The sequence below is a fragment of the Chinchilla lanigera genome, unplaced genomic scaffold, assembly GCF_000276665.1.
Source record: "Chinchilla lanigera isolate Chin_1 unplaced genomic scaffold, ChiLan1.0 scaffold00022, whole genome shotgun sequence".
In the NCBI taxonomy this organism is placed as follows: domain Eukaryota; kingdom Metazoa; phylum Chordata; class Mammalia; order Rodentia; family Chinchillidae; genus Chinchilla; species Chinchilla lanigera.
Window position 1 is genome coordinate 17543589 of NW_004955423.1, and position 15178 is coordinate 17558766.

At 36.3% G+C, this 15178-nt stretch overlaps 1 protein-coding gene across 4 annotated transcripts in view; it reads left to right on the plus strand.

Annotated features, from left to right (window-relative positions):
• The window catches only part of Slc44a5 (solute carrier family 44, member 5), a 355454-nt gene that overhangs the window by 283265 nt on the left and 57011 nt on the right, over positions 1–15178 (plus strand). For all 4 annotated transcript variants that reach the window (XM_005385229.2, XM_013514352.1, XM_013514353.1 and 1 more), the window contains one exon: positions 8360–8433. In XM_005385229.2, the coding sequence (XP_005385286.1) occupies positions 8360–8433 (74 nt within the window). The remainder of the gene's footprint in view (positions 1–8359; positions 8434–15178) is intronic.

Genomic DNA, 15178 nt, shown 5'->3' on the forward strand with positions numbered 1-15178 from the left:
GTTTTTTCTCCGGTACCGGGAACCGAACTCACGACCTTGCGCTTGCCAGGCAGGCGCTTTTGCCGCTGAGCTAAATCCCCAGCCCCCCTCACTCTTGTTTTAATTTGCATTTCTTGAATGGCCAGTGTTGTTGAATATTTTTTCATGTATCTATTTGCCATTTGTATTTCTTCACTGAGAATTGTGTATTCATCTCAGATGCCCATTTTTGGATTTGATCTTTGAATTTGAGGCATCTGATTTTTTTTAATTCTTTATATGTTCTAGATAGAAGTCCTTTGTCTGAGGGGCAATTAGCAAAAATTTTTTCCCAATTTGTGGGTTTTATTTTCACTCCGTTTGTGATTTCTTTTTATGTGCAAAAGCTTTGATAAGATGAGATCCAAGTTGTTGATTCTTTGAAGTACTTCCCATGCAGTTTGGTTTTTGTTCATGAACTCTTGCCTACCCCTATGTCTTCAAGATTTCTGCCTACTTTCTTTTCCAATAGATTTAGTGTTTCTGTTTTAAAATTTAGGTCTTTGATCCCTTTTGACTTTAGTTTAGTGCATGGTGATAGACATAGGTATAGTTTTAGACTTTGGCATATAGAAAGCCAGTTTTTCCAGCATCATTTATTAAAGAGGGTACCTTTCTTCCAGTAAACATATTTGGCTGCTTTGTCAAAGATAAAGTGGCTGAGTGTGTCTAGAATTGGGTCTACATCTTCTAATCTGTTCTGCTGATCCTTGGATCTTTTTTTCCCCAATATTGTGTTGATTTTATCACAATAGCTTTGTACTATAATATTAGGTCAGGGATTGTGATACCCCCTGACTTGCCTTTGTTGCCTAGGATTGCCTTTGTTATTGTAGGTCTCTTTTGTTCCCAAATGAATTTTAGGAAAGTTTTCTCTAGCTCTGTGAGGTATGCTAATGGTATTTTGATTGGGATTGCATTAAATCTGTATAACAGTTTTGGGAGCAGGGCCATTTCCACTATATTGGTTTTTCCTGTCCATGAGCAAGGGATATCTTTCAATTTTCTGAAATCCTCTTTAATCTCCTTTATCAGAGTAATCTTCAATATGTAGATCTTTTTCTTTCTTTGTTAGACTGGTTTCTAGGTATTTCATTTTTTGATGCCATTGTAAAGGGTGGAGTTTCCCTAATTTCTTTCTCTATAAGTTTGTTGCTTGTGTATAGGAATGCTATAGATTTTTGAATGTTGACTTTCTATTCAGCTACACTACTGAATTTGGTTATTAAATCTGCAAGACTTTTGGTGGAGCTTTTGGGGTCTTCTATGTAGAGTATCATGTCACCTGTGAACAATGATAATTTTACTTCTTCCTTTTCTCTCTTTACTCCTTTTATTTTTTTCTCTTATCTACTTGTTCTGGCTAATGTTTCTGAAACTATATTAAGTAGGAGTGGTGATAGTGGACATCCTTGCCTTGTTCTTAATTTTAGAGTGAAAGCTTTCAGTTTTTGTCCATTTAGAATGATGTTAGCTGTTGGTTTATCATAGATGGCTTTTATCAGATTGAGATAAAGAGCATCTATTCCAATTTTCTGTATGATTTTTGTCATGAATGAGTGTTGGGGTTTGTCAAATGCTTTTTCTGCATCTATTGAGGTGATCATGTGATGATCACTTTGTTTTTAGTTCTGTTTATACGGTATATATAACATTTGCTTATTTCCATATGTTGAACCATCCCTGCATCCCTTGGCTGAATCCTATAGTCATGGTGTATAATCTCCTGATGATTTGCTGAATTCCATTTGCCAGTGTCTTGTGGAGGATCTTTTCATCTATGTTATATAGGGAGACTGACCTGTAGTTTTCTTTTATGGTTGGGTTCTTCCCTGGTTTTGCAATTAGGGTAATACTTGCTTCCAGAAATGATTTAGGAAGTATTGCTGCCTTTTCAATTTCCTTAAAGAATTTCAGCATGTGGCATTAGTTTTTGTTTAAATTTCTTGCAGAATTTAACAATGCATCTATCAGTGCCTGGGCTTTTCTTTCCTTGTAAATTTTTAATTATATTTTAAATTTCACTTGCTGATATCAGGTTATTTTGAATTTTTATACCTTTTAGGTTTAGTTTTGACAATTAGATTGTGTCTAGGAATTTGTCCATTTCTTCTGTGTTTTCCATCCTATTATATTGTAGGTTTTTGTAGTAGGTATTGATAATTTTCTGGATTTCTGTAAGATACATTGTGATTTCCCTCTTTTCCTTTCAAATTGCTTGACTTTGTGTTTTTTTCTTTCCTCTTTGTGATGAAGTTAGCTAATGGCTTATCCATTTTACTTATTATTTCAAAGAACCAACTTTTCCATTCATTGATTCTTTGTATTGTTTTTTTAACCTCAATTGCATTAATTTCTGCTCTTATCTTTATAATTTCCTCTCCTGTGTGAGCTTTGGGTTTGATTTGTTCTTCTTTTTCTAGAACGTTGAGAATCAACATCAGGTTGTTTATTTGAGCTTGTTCTGTTTTCCTGATGTGAAAGTTCATTGCTATAAATTTCCCTTGTAGGACTGCTTTCATTGCATCCCATAAGTTTTGTTATGTTGTATTGGTATTATTGTTTTATTGTATATATGGTTTAATTTTGTCTTTAATTCCCTCTTTTACCCATGTGTTGTTCAATTTCCATGGGTTTATGTAGTTTTTGTGATTTGTTTTGTCGCTGATTTCCAGTTTTATTGTTCTATGGTCAAATAGTATGCTTGGTATGATTTCAATTCCTCTAAATTTACTTAAACATATTTTATGGGCTAATGTTTGCTCTGTTTTGGAGAATGTCACATGTACAGCTGAGAAGAACGTGTATTCTGATGTTTTGGGGTGGAATACTCTGTAGACATCTACCAAGTCCATTTGTTCACAGGTTTGGTTTAATTCTGATATTTCTTTATGGATTTTTTGAATAGCTGATCTATCTATTTGTGAGAGTTGTATATTAAGGTCTTCCACCACAACTGTGTCATGTTCATTTTGTTTTTCATGTCTGTTAATATTTGCTTTATGTAGTTGGGTGCACCAGTGTTTGGTGCATTTATATTTATGATTGTTATTTCTTCTTCTTTGAGTTTTTCCTTTACAAATAGTGACTTGCCTTGTCTCTTTTGATCAGTTTTGTCCTAAAGTTTACATTGTCTGCAAATAGAATTGCTAAGCCTGTTGTTTCCTGGGTTCCTGTGGCACGGAGAATTATTTTCCATCCTTTGACTTTTGGTCTATGAATTTCTTTTGGGGTAAATGTGTCTCTTGAATGTAGCATGTTGTTGAATCTGGTTCCTTGATCTATCTACCAGTCTGTTTCTTTTGATTGGTGAGTTGAGACCATGTTCATTGATGGTTATCACTGATATGTATTGGCTTATCTTTTTCATGTTATTTTCCTGTTGTTGGATCCCTGTCTTTGTTCTCTGTTTAACTGCTTGCCCTGCTTGGCAGCCTCTTTCTACTGGTGTTCACGTGCTTGTGGTCTTCATTATCTCTTTATAATATGTCCTTCAGAGCATGCTGTGGAGCTGGTTTGGTGATCATAACTTTTTTCAGTTGCTCCTTGGCATGGGAGTATTTTATTTCTCCATTGATTTTGAAAGATAGTTTTTTGGAGTACATCAATCTGGTTTGAAGATTGTTTTCTTTTAGGGCTTGAAATACTTCGCTCCAGGTTCTCCTTGATTTGCAGGTTTGTATTGAGAAGTCAGCTGTGATTCTGATGGGCTTTCCTTCATAGGTGATTTTTTTTCTTTTCTCTAGGTGCTTTTAATATTCTGTTCTTATGTTGAATTTCTGGAATCTTGATTATTATATGCCTTGGTGTAGATTTATTTTAGTCATGGCTATTTAATATTCTATATGCTGCATTTATTTGTATAGCAAATTCTTTATACATGTTTGGGAATTTTTCTGCCATTTCTATGAAGAGGCTTTAAATGGCTTTTGCGCTGTCTGCAGCTTTCTCACTGACTCCCGTCAATTTTATGTTGTTCTTCTTTGCTTTATCTTGTAGCTGTTGGATTGTTTTTTCATAGTCCCTAGCTATTTTTAAGATACCTTTCTTTTCCTAGTCACTAGTCGCATTCCTGTCTTCCAGATCTGATATTCTATGCTCACCTTCATTCTATCTGTTGCATATATTTTGAATGGAGTTTTTAATCTCCTAGATTTGTGTTTGGATCTGATTCATTGATTCCATTTCTTTTCTATGTTGGGCATTCATAGTTTCCATCATTTTCTTGAGCTCCTCTATTTTTTTTTATCTGTGTTTGCATTAGTGTCTTTCATTTTGATCATTTCTTTTTAGAGAGTATTTTTTCTATGGCCTCTTCCATTTGTTGTTTCAATTGTACTGCTATCATTTCAGAGAGTTCCAGTGGTTGCCTTCTGATTTCTTCTATTTCTTTGTGCTCTTGACTTGTCCTGGGTGGGCTGGGTGTTTGGGGCTTCAGTTTGCTTCTTCCTCTTGTCATTTTTTTGTGTTAATGCTTGTAGATTTCTTATGTTACATAGCTTTATCCCTGATGTCAAGGCTTTCCAAGGAGATGTCTGTTTCTCAGGATGTCTTCTGGATGCAGGTGGTTCTTGATCTTTATGTCTATCCCAAGAACCTACCTTCAAATATATTAAGAATGTGGAGTTGCTGTCCGTTTAACTCAAGTCTCATTCCTTTGATACTGGACTTTGCTGATGGTTATGACCCCTTGCAATTGCAGCATTGCCATACAAGGAAGAAAAACAGATTATAACAAGTATGACATCCAGGTTAAAGTAGAGCTAGCAATAATAATAAACTCAAGCACAGCTTGACTACTGACAAATGTGTAGCTCTTATCCTGATATCTTTAACTGTAGGAGCAATTCTACAGTTATATAATATAATCCAATTTATACCAGTAACTTTTATTCAGTGTTTTTCTACTTAGTAGAGTGACTTTAACCTGTTGTGGGAAGGTTTAATAGGGATAAGGGGTAAGAGGGAGAGATGAGTGAAGTTAAATATAGTAGGAGCAAGGTTGCAGGACCTAAGATGATCATCCAAGTTTTGGGTAATTGTTGGACACAGAGGGAAGGGTTGGAAGAGAAAGCCTAGGAGTTTTGAAGTGAACCAGAAGGAGAAGAGGCTGTGTTTACTCACATGAAAATATCATGAAATCAAGTGAGATAATTGACGGAGAGGAAGAGAACACATAGAATGAAACAAAAGGAAAGTTTAGAGATGTAAATAGTGAGAGAGAAAAGAAGAAAAGAAAAAGAGGAAAACAAAGGAAGAAATAAAAGAGAAAAACAAAAGAACAAAAATAACCACACACACTGCAAAAAACAACAAACATACAGAAAGAAAAACAAAACAAGGCAGAACAGAAGAGAGAGAAAAACAAAACAAAACAAAACAAAACAAACAAACAAAAAAACAAACAAAAACATTAACCCAGACTACTACTAAGAGGAAAACCCATCAGGCAGAGAAAAGTAAAAGTAGTGAAATTCCTCTAGTGTCTACAGGTCTGTGGTAGGTCCAAGTCTGATCCCAGAATGTATACTATGGCCAAGATTGCAGGTAGGTGTGTGCTGGGTTTGGGTCTGATCTTTATCTCTGGATTTGGGGGATGGGATTACTTTTTTGTGGCTGGAGTTCTCCCCAGCCATTTGAAAAAGAAGAAAAAAAAAAAAAAAAGATAAAAAAATAAAAATAATTACAGAAAGAAAAGAAAAGAACAGGGGTGACCCTGCCTGCCCGCTTCTAAGCCATGTGTCTTTGTACCCAAGCCCAAGGCTGGTCACCTAACTTACCACCTGCTTGCTTGTATTGTAACTGTTGCTACAGACTTTTCCCCGCCACTAGTCCTACCTGTGCATTGTATGCACTCTAGCCAGGGTCCTACTGTGTCTCGGATGTCCCTGCTGGTCTCCAGTCCCTGAGTCCCCAATCTTGGGCTCTTCTCACCAGTCACCTGGTCAGTGGCTGAAAGAAAATTTCTAAACCGTTAAGGGGAATCAAATCGCTTCCACAACAAATTTACAAATACTAATGTTCCTATTAGTTGAGACTTTTGAATGCTTTATTCATAATTTTCAGTTTGTTCCACGTTATTCTTTGTTTAAGTACGATACAATTAAGCAATCTGGCCATGGGGACCACAGCTCACTTTTTTTTTTTTAAAGTAGAGCACCAGAAAAGCAAAGCACACTTGAAGGCAGTATCCTCCCTTGCTGCTGAATCAAATCCCGCAGGCACTTACGAGTGGATGCATGAGAAATGCGAAGTGCCGTGGGGGCTAGGCTGCTGGGTGAGTGGTTTTATGGTCCTGGATTAGTGCTTGATGATTCCAAGTCTCCTCAGCACCAAAAGAGGAAAAGAATCAGAGCCTCAAACTCCATATGGAACCAAAATTCAAATAATTGCCTGTTCATTAGTGCTAGTAAAAGAGTGTGGGTTTTACCTTCTATAGAATTTCTATTTGGGTTCTACTCTTTTCTTTGTGCTCCATCCTTTGAAATTGGTTAGTTTCTTTCATTCACCTGTTTAGTATGCTTTTCTCTTCCTGTGCTTACTATATAACACTATAAATGCCTAACATTGTAATAGCATACCGTGGAACATCTTAGTGTACTGGACTGTGGTACATATGTATTATGTAGAATACAAAGACACAGATATCAACATGTAACATTATAGTACATAAGCAGTGTACTATAAGAGTGTGTGCACCAGCCTGGCTATGGTGGGTCAAATTCTTTTCTCTCTCTTCCGGGGAGCTGTGATTACACATGAGAGCTCTGACACCTGCAGAGCTTCTAGTGAAAGCACACCAGTGCTCTAGCTTTCTTTTTGTCTTCTTGCCTAGAGGCATCACCATTGTGTCCAGCTACTTAACAATTGCTTTGAGAAAGATGATCCATGATCTTGACTTAGGTCATGTAAAGATGAATGTGAGAGAGACACTCTCCCTTCCTCTAAGTAGGGGTCTGCTTTCAAAGCTTGCTAGCCAAAAAATGCTACAGTACCTTGTTTTTTCTCTTTGTATCATTTTTTCATTCTGAAATACAAATGAAATGAGAAATTCCTGGGTTAAAATTGGATTTAAACAAAGTATAGTTCATTTCTGAGTTGGTCATGGTGTTTTTTCCCAATGAAGGGTCTATAACTTTTAAAGAGTTGTAGGAACGTGTGTGATTATTTTCATATGTAGCTATTTTAAATCTTTACATGAAATTGCAGTCATATTGATGTAACTACTAAATGAAAACAATTAGGTATTGGAGACCTAGGTATTTGCCTACTTCTGTAATTACCTTCTTGTGCTCCTTGAATCAACTCTCCTTCCTACCCCTAGTAACATAAAGATGTTCTTAGGAAATACACAACACTATGAGCCTGGTATCAATAAAGGTATAACAAGCCTTATCAATGTAAAGTAGTATAGTGTCTGCTAGTGTGCAGTTGCCATTTATTACTACTGCTATGCTACTGCCACTTCTTAAAAAGTTTGAATTTCACCTTGTCTGTGCTGAGTTTAAACACATCCTGGTGCCCTCACAATCAAGACCATCCTGTAAAAATTCTGGTATGTAATTTTGAATCCTGTCACATGGGCTGATCTTTTTCTTTAAGAGTGCATTTATCATTAAGTTTCAAGTAAAGAATGACACTATCAATGCTCACTTTGAAGACATAGCTTCGACCTTCCAAACTGAGAAAACCTTTTGTCTGTGCTGGATCCTGGTGTGGCTGTGACCTTTAGCAAATCACTGAGTGGCTCTGAACCAGATTTTCTCTGAACCAGATTTTCTCTAAACCAAATTTGAGAGTATGTCACTTGAGGATAGCTGCTAAAATTACAGTTTGTTGGAGAATTTTATTTTTAATGCTTTTTATAACCAATTGTTACATTAGTTATAACTCTGCTCACCATAGAAGATTGATATACTCAATCTTTTAATAATCATGCTATGAAAATATACATTTGGAAAGAAAATGGAGAAAGGAGAGGAATGGAAAATGGCTAGTTACTTTTATGCCAGGGAGGTATGCAAAGAAAAGTCACAGAGCTTAAACTACATTTTAATTTTTTAAAAAATATCTACTTGATGCTGATGTTACTCTACTATCTAGAGATATTTTTAAAATACAGAACCTAGAAAGAATTCTGAGGGAGCTTTAAATATGGAAATATGACCTTGCTATTCCTACTAAAGTCTTGGATTGCAGAACTACATCTGATCTACCTTTCAGGATTATTGCATATAAAATAGTGTATCACTATCATCTTTTTTCTCCCCTCCTGTATTTTTGTGCAGTAGACAAATCGTTTGAGACCCCTTTTAATCCTTTATTCTTTTTCTGTCTTTAGGAGTTGTACAGATGTTGTGTGCTGCATGATCTTCCTAGTGTTTATTATGGGCTACATTCTTATAGGACTTGTGGGTGAGTAAACACAGACATAGACAATATTTAACATTTGCTAATGGACACTAAGTCAATGTCACATTTGAAACATTTTCTGCCTGAAGCCTTTTTATTATTACTTACTTTCTTTTCTGGTAGGAATACCCCTTATCAGGACTCACTGGGTAGCAGACACAGAAATAAACACAAAAATTTAGTCAAATGCAAGCCAGAGTTACTTAAGTAAATCCAGTTACAAAGAAGGAAGAAAAAAGCTTATAGTTTCTTTTTAATAATTTTTATCTTTTAAAATTCTATTAAATTCTAATTCTATAAAATTCTAATATTACTAATATAAAACATTTGTTTTGCTAATTACTCATAAGAAGTAGGGCCTAGATTAGTTTATAAGCAAGTTAAAAAGCAAGTAACAATTATTGAGAGTTTTCCCAGATAATTCATTGACATATAAGTGTTCTATTTTCTTTTTTTAAGTGTTCTATTTTCTTTGCCCATGGGAAAGAAATATCCTGTTCTTGTTATTGTTATGTGTTTTTCTAGAAAGTGAAAACAAAAGAAGAAAAATATAGAGATGTTTTATTTGGACTTTTAAAGAACTACAAAAGAAACTACAGTGACTATTTTAAGGAAAAAGATTTCACAATTTAACTAAGTGTATTACACATCTTCCCCCAGGGACATAAGTACTGTCCCTTAGGCGTTAACTCAGGAGACTTTAATGTAGTATTATTAGGCTGAAGTCTGTTAAAGTCAGATATTAGCTTCTAGTACCAATAATAAATGGTACCAAATTAATGTGCACAGAATGTATTAGCAGAAAGTTGTGTGTTATCTAGGGGAAAATGGAAATTTCCTCTCCCTGGTCTTTCGTTTTATCTTCCAGTAAAGGAAGTACTTTAAGAAGAGCAATTAAAAATAATTTCCAAAGTATAATCTCTATATTACCATGCAAAACTACACAGAATTAGAGAATTTGAAAAAATTAAGACAAAAGACTAGGGAGAAGGAAAAGAACAAAAGAGCATAAATAATACACTCTTCTAAGTCTTTCAGAACATTTGTTGGTTCTTTTTTAAATACTTTAGTTTCTAAACATTAATGTAGATAAAGCAGTATATACAGTTTGTAAGTTAAATGTCATTTCTAATAAAATACATTCTCTTGTACAACAAGTAGAATTTTACTTCCTCTAATTTTGGGACATATCTTTCTTGTCTTTATAATTTTGATTATTTTTACTTTCTGTCATAAAATTGAAATCTGTTGCTTAAGAGTGAGAAGATTTAGAATCAGGCAGATCTGGAGGTTTATCATATTGTTTGAAGAAAGGGTAAACAGTTACTTGACCTGTTTTCTCACCTGAAAAGTGCAGAAATATGTACCTTTCAGAGCTCTTGTGAGGAATAAATGGACCAATACCTCCTTCCACAAATAATGCCATGTTCTAGGTAGTAATTTACCTCCTACCACTGTATAAGTAATCTAGATGCTCTAAATTTGAATACATTTTAAAAAATATAATTTATCATGTTTCTATTAAAGCCTACAATTTTAGTTATTAACTTTTGAATGCACATAAGAATTTCAAAAAGATCTCATCCTGTCAAATCCTTCCATTCGAAGGCCTTGTGCATAATCAGCTTAGCCTCTCTGCCATGGCCCAAGGCCGACCTCATGTAATCCACAGAACAACATCTTTTTTCCTTATATTTTGTTGGAATATGCCACTGTCCTGAAGACACAATGCAGGCGTGCCTGCTGCCATTCTAGAGTAAGACAGGAAATCTGCTCTTTTCATTCAGGATCTTCAGGTTCAATCTGTAAATGCCTTAATTCACATAAGCAAATTGTACGATAAATGTCCCTCAGTGAAAAACTATGTTTAATATTAGAGATTGTTCAATGCAGAGATTCCCCACTAATTTGATGTTGTTACTTAAAACAAACTATTCAAAAAAATCACTAAACATATAGACTTTCCTCGTCCTGAATTACAAGTAACTGTGAGTGGCACAATTCCAAAACTAAACTGAATTTTCAGTTATTTCCACTGTTGGACTAAAAGAAGCTTGAAAGAAAATGATTGGCAAAGATTAGTAGAAGTATTTAGAATTTTTAACTTGAAATCATATCTACCTCCCCTGGAGGAAAGATGATGCTACATTGGCTTCACTGACTTAAGTATTTTGTCATGCTTTTGCCATTTTGGTTAAGTCACGACCTGCATAAACTTGTCATCTAGCCATGATCTTTTCATCAGAAAATGTTACCATTAACAAACTATGTTTCTCCCAAAATGTGTTCAGTAGAAACTGTTCTTTGCTCTGTGCTGAATATGGCCGGCCAGGGTAATACTTGAATGCATGAAAGGCACTTAACATTCAACTGATGAAAAGCAGAGGCTCTATTCAAGTGGATGGAGTGGAGTCGGTTAGAAGTAATCAAATCTCCTTGAAAGATCAAGCTAACATTTATGCTAATAGCCCTCTTTTGTCCTACTTCACTGATGGCTGCTATTCAATTATCATACTAACTAGAAAAGAGAATAGGAATATTTATTATGCAAATTATCCTTTGCTATCCTTGCACTAACATTATGTATATAATAATAGCAGAGTTTTAACATGCAATACATTTTTATTTCATTTTCTTTCTAAATGGATAGCTAGTTGAGCAAGTTAGTTCGCTGTTATATTTACTTAGAAAGTGCTTGAAGTTGGAGCCCAAAGTTTGTTTTGGTTTCATTGTTTTAAATCTGTCCCAGGAGTAATTATCCCTATGAGCTAAGAAGATAGGAAATTAGCAAGACTGTTCATACAAAGCCCAGAACACTGTCACCAAGCTGTGAGAAGCCCAATCCAAATGGAGAAGCCACTTGTAGGGGGCCTGGTCAGCAGGCTTAGCCACACCCCCAGGAATAATTAACCTCGCTGGAAAGATGACTGATGCCCACTCAACATTTGATTGTGTGAAGGACCCCAAAGCAGTGCTAAGCCTTCTCCAAATTTCTGACTCCAATCCGAGAACAAAATACAATAGTATTAAACGAGTGAATTTGAGGGAGCAAACATAGGCACTGATTTGAGACCAGTGATCCCCAGAAGGTTCAGAGGAGTGTTTAGAGGAGGTTGTAGGTGAAAGCTTGAAGAAAAGTGAAGAGAACAAACTGGAAGCAGAAAGGAAGGACACTTTACTTTGTAGTGTGGTAAAAAGTTTGGCAAGAATACTACTGGTGGTGATGTGGGAAGTGTTGGAAAGGTATTTAATTAACTCAGTGATTTAGTTAAAGGAATCTTTCTCAGGAGAAGGTCCAAACTCTCGTCCACACTTGGACCTGATGAGATCCAGACTTTGAGGCTGAGCCAGGTGCTATAATTGGAAGAGGCTCTCAGGGATCATGAGAGAGAATATTTGTATTTGGAATGAATGTAGGAAATTGTGGCCAAAGCAGGGAGGCTATAGTAGTTTTAACACAATGGTGCAAGTTCTTTATCATTTATCCCATCTAGAAGTGAGGTCGGTGTCTTTCACCCTTGAATCTGGTAAGCTTGTGATTTCTTCCCTTATGGAGGAACAAACTAAGCCAAAAGAGACCAGTAATGGGCCTCAACGTGCAAATAATTTACAGATTAGTACGAAGGATTAAAGGAATGGCCTTATGACTTAACTAAAGACAGCAAGTCTGAAAGAACTAAGTCGAGAAGGAAGGAGGTTTACATAATTCGGCCTAAGTCCTTTATAAGATAAAGCAGAGAGATAAGGTCAAGTAGTTAAATCTTTTAAGTGTGGTCAAATTTGAACTTATCATTTCTGATATTGAAGTACATGCTCAGAACCGGCGTGTAAGCTCAGTGGCAGAGCACTTGCCTGTCACGTGCAAAGTCCTGGGTTCAGTCCTCAGCCCCGAAAAACAAAAGTGTATGTTCACTGTCTTAGATCCCAATATAAGCACATATCCATTTTTACATTCATTGCTTAAGAAAATTCAGTTTATCTTCCATGACGTAAACGGTCCCCAAATCACCAAACAGATTGCTGTCTTATTTCCAGTTTCTAGGTGAAGAGAGAGACATGACAGTTCGCTGAGTTCTGACATTTTGGTTGTGCCTTTTGGTGTCATTTCACCATCTATTGTTCATCTGAATCTTTCCACTACTGTAATGGTTTCCCATGCTAGGACCCAAGACTATGGCTTTCCTAGTCTTTAAGGAATATTCAGTCGTCCCTCATTCCTCAGTGTGTGTCCTTTGTTCCCCACTGTGTGAAAGGCTTCACCAAAGATGGCTTCTTGCTTTATCAAAACTAGCTCTTCCTCTTAGGCCCTGCTTTTGAGCCTAGGGCACCAGCCGTGTCTCTCCCTTCATGGAAAGTTCCCTTTGGGGGATTTCATCCTTTTTCACCAGCTGTCTTAGTTCAGGGTCAGTCTGATCCACCCTAAATTGGAATCTTGTAGTCTGCCCCTTTCTTCTCTTCAAGCAAATTGCTTTTTCCCTTTCCTAAGGAATAGCAGGAAGGGGAAAACCACACGTTGGTAGCTAAGAGAGTTCACACAAGTTACCTTTCCAAGAATGAAGAGAATTCACTCCAGGATCACTTTTTTATCCTATCTATATAAACAAGCAGCAAACTATTTCTCTTACCAATATTTTTAAATTTTGAATTTGTTTAGTTTTATTTTTTCTAGCTTCACTCAGGTCTGACTGACAAATGAATTATATGTATTTGGGATGCACTACACAGAGTTTTGGTATGAGTTTATCCTGTGTAGTGATTGCCACAATTAAGCTAATTACCATATTCATCCCTGACATATATTGTGTGTGTGTAGACTTAAGAGCTATACTCAAGCATAGAGTAAGTACTTCCAAGTATATAGTACATGATTAACTGTATCTACCGTGCGGTACACTTGATCTCTGGATGTTACGCATCTTGTACCTGAAAGTCTCTACTCTTTAACTAATATCTTCCCATTTTCTCTAGCCCTGGCCCTTGACAACTACAATTTTACTTTCTATTCTATGACCTTGATTCTTTATAGATTTTACATATAAGTGAGATCATGCAGTATTTGTCCTTTGTGTGCCTGGCCTACGTGGCATGGTGGCTTTTAGAGTCATTTCTCTTGTCATGAATCATAGGTAGGACTTCCTTCTTTTGTAAGGCTAAGTAATATTCTATTATAGTATATGCACATACCATCATCTCTTTATATGTTCATCTGTTGACAGGCCCTTTGGTTGCTTCCCTCAGATATATACCCAGATATATATATTAGAAGAAGTACTTTAACTTTAGTTTTTGAGGAACCTGCGTAATATTCTGTATGACAACTAAATAACCCACAGTGTGCATGGGTCCCCTTTTCTCCACACCCTCCATAACACTTGTTATCTGCTATCTTTGTTATAGTAACCATTTGTACCTCGCCAAGCATCCCGTTGCTCTAGGTTAGGAGCTTGGTGTTACAGTCCCAGTGTTCACCGTGAGGGGCAATTGGTGAAGGAGAGTGACCACATGTTACAGGAAGTCAAGTATGTATTAAGTTCCATAGACTTCTTTTGCTTGGAAGCCTTCATTTTTAAAAGAAAACATTTAGTTTTGACTGTAACTTGAGCAGCTTTTTAACTTGAGGGAGATTTTTACTGTTTGTTGGGCTTTGCTTAATGCATGTCTTCCAGATGATTTTTAGTGGAATATTGTGAGCATAGGAGGGTCTAACTTGGACTCAAGGACATGACCCTAAACTCACCATTGGATGGAACAGGCCACCTGTGAAATGATAAACAATCTTTTCTTATCCAGGCAATGGGATACAGGACTGTTTCCAAAAATGTTTCTAGACCAGCAGTGTCGTCAACACAGATTTTCAAATTCGGTGTCATGTGTCCTATTATCTGCTTCATTGCATTTGTAAATTGCTTGTGTTAAAAAGCCATCAGCACAATTTGGCAGGCCTGTTCCTCACATATTAAAACAGTTAAAATGTACCTTGAAGGGATACAAAATAATGATTTGAAAGCCAACATTCCCAACCAGCAAGTGTTTAGGGAATGCCTTAGTTGCCCCAAAAGATTTGCAGTTAATTTTTAAGTGTCACTGCAAGCAGTTGGTCTAATCACATTTTCTCCTTGACAGAGGGCTTTTTAATGGCTGCAACTTCTTGACTCAACGTAGAGCACAACGGGAACATGCTTTGCAAATGCTTGAAAGTGTGAGATAATGTGAGACAATAATACTTGCTCCTCGTACTTCAGTGACCGTATACATTTCCTTGATAGGGGTAAAAGGATGATTTGCCTGAGCAAAGTTTTCACCCACCACTTACCAACCTTTACCAATAATTTCCTTCTGTCCCCTGAGCACGTACGGGCACACGCATGCACATGTACACGGGGATGTAGGGGTGCATCTATTTGACTTAAAGTGGCTTTGAAAGCCGCTTCTTTTTTTCTTTTATGAAAAAATAAGACTAAAATTGATAACAAAATAATAAGAGAAAAACAATGGTCACTTCTACACTAGTGATATAATAAAGGGAACAAGGTAACAGATCTAGATTTCTGTGAATTGCTGTGAGACTCGCCATTTGGTTTTATTCTCTAGCATAACCCGGGCAGTTTAATTCTAGAGCCCATGCTCACCACCACTAAGCTATACTGCTTTTCTTTCTTTCTTTCTTTCTTTCTTTCTTTCTTTCTTTCTTTCTTTCTTTCTTTCTTTCTTTCTTCTTTCTTTCTTTCTTTCTTTCTTTCTTTCTTTC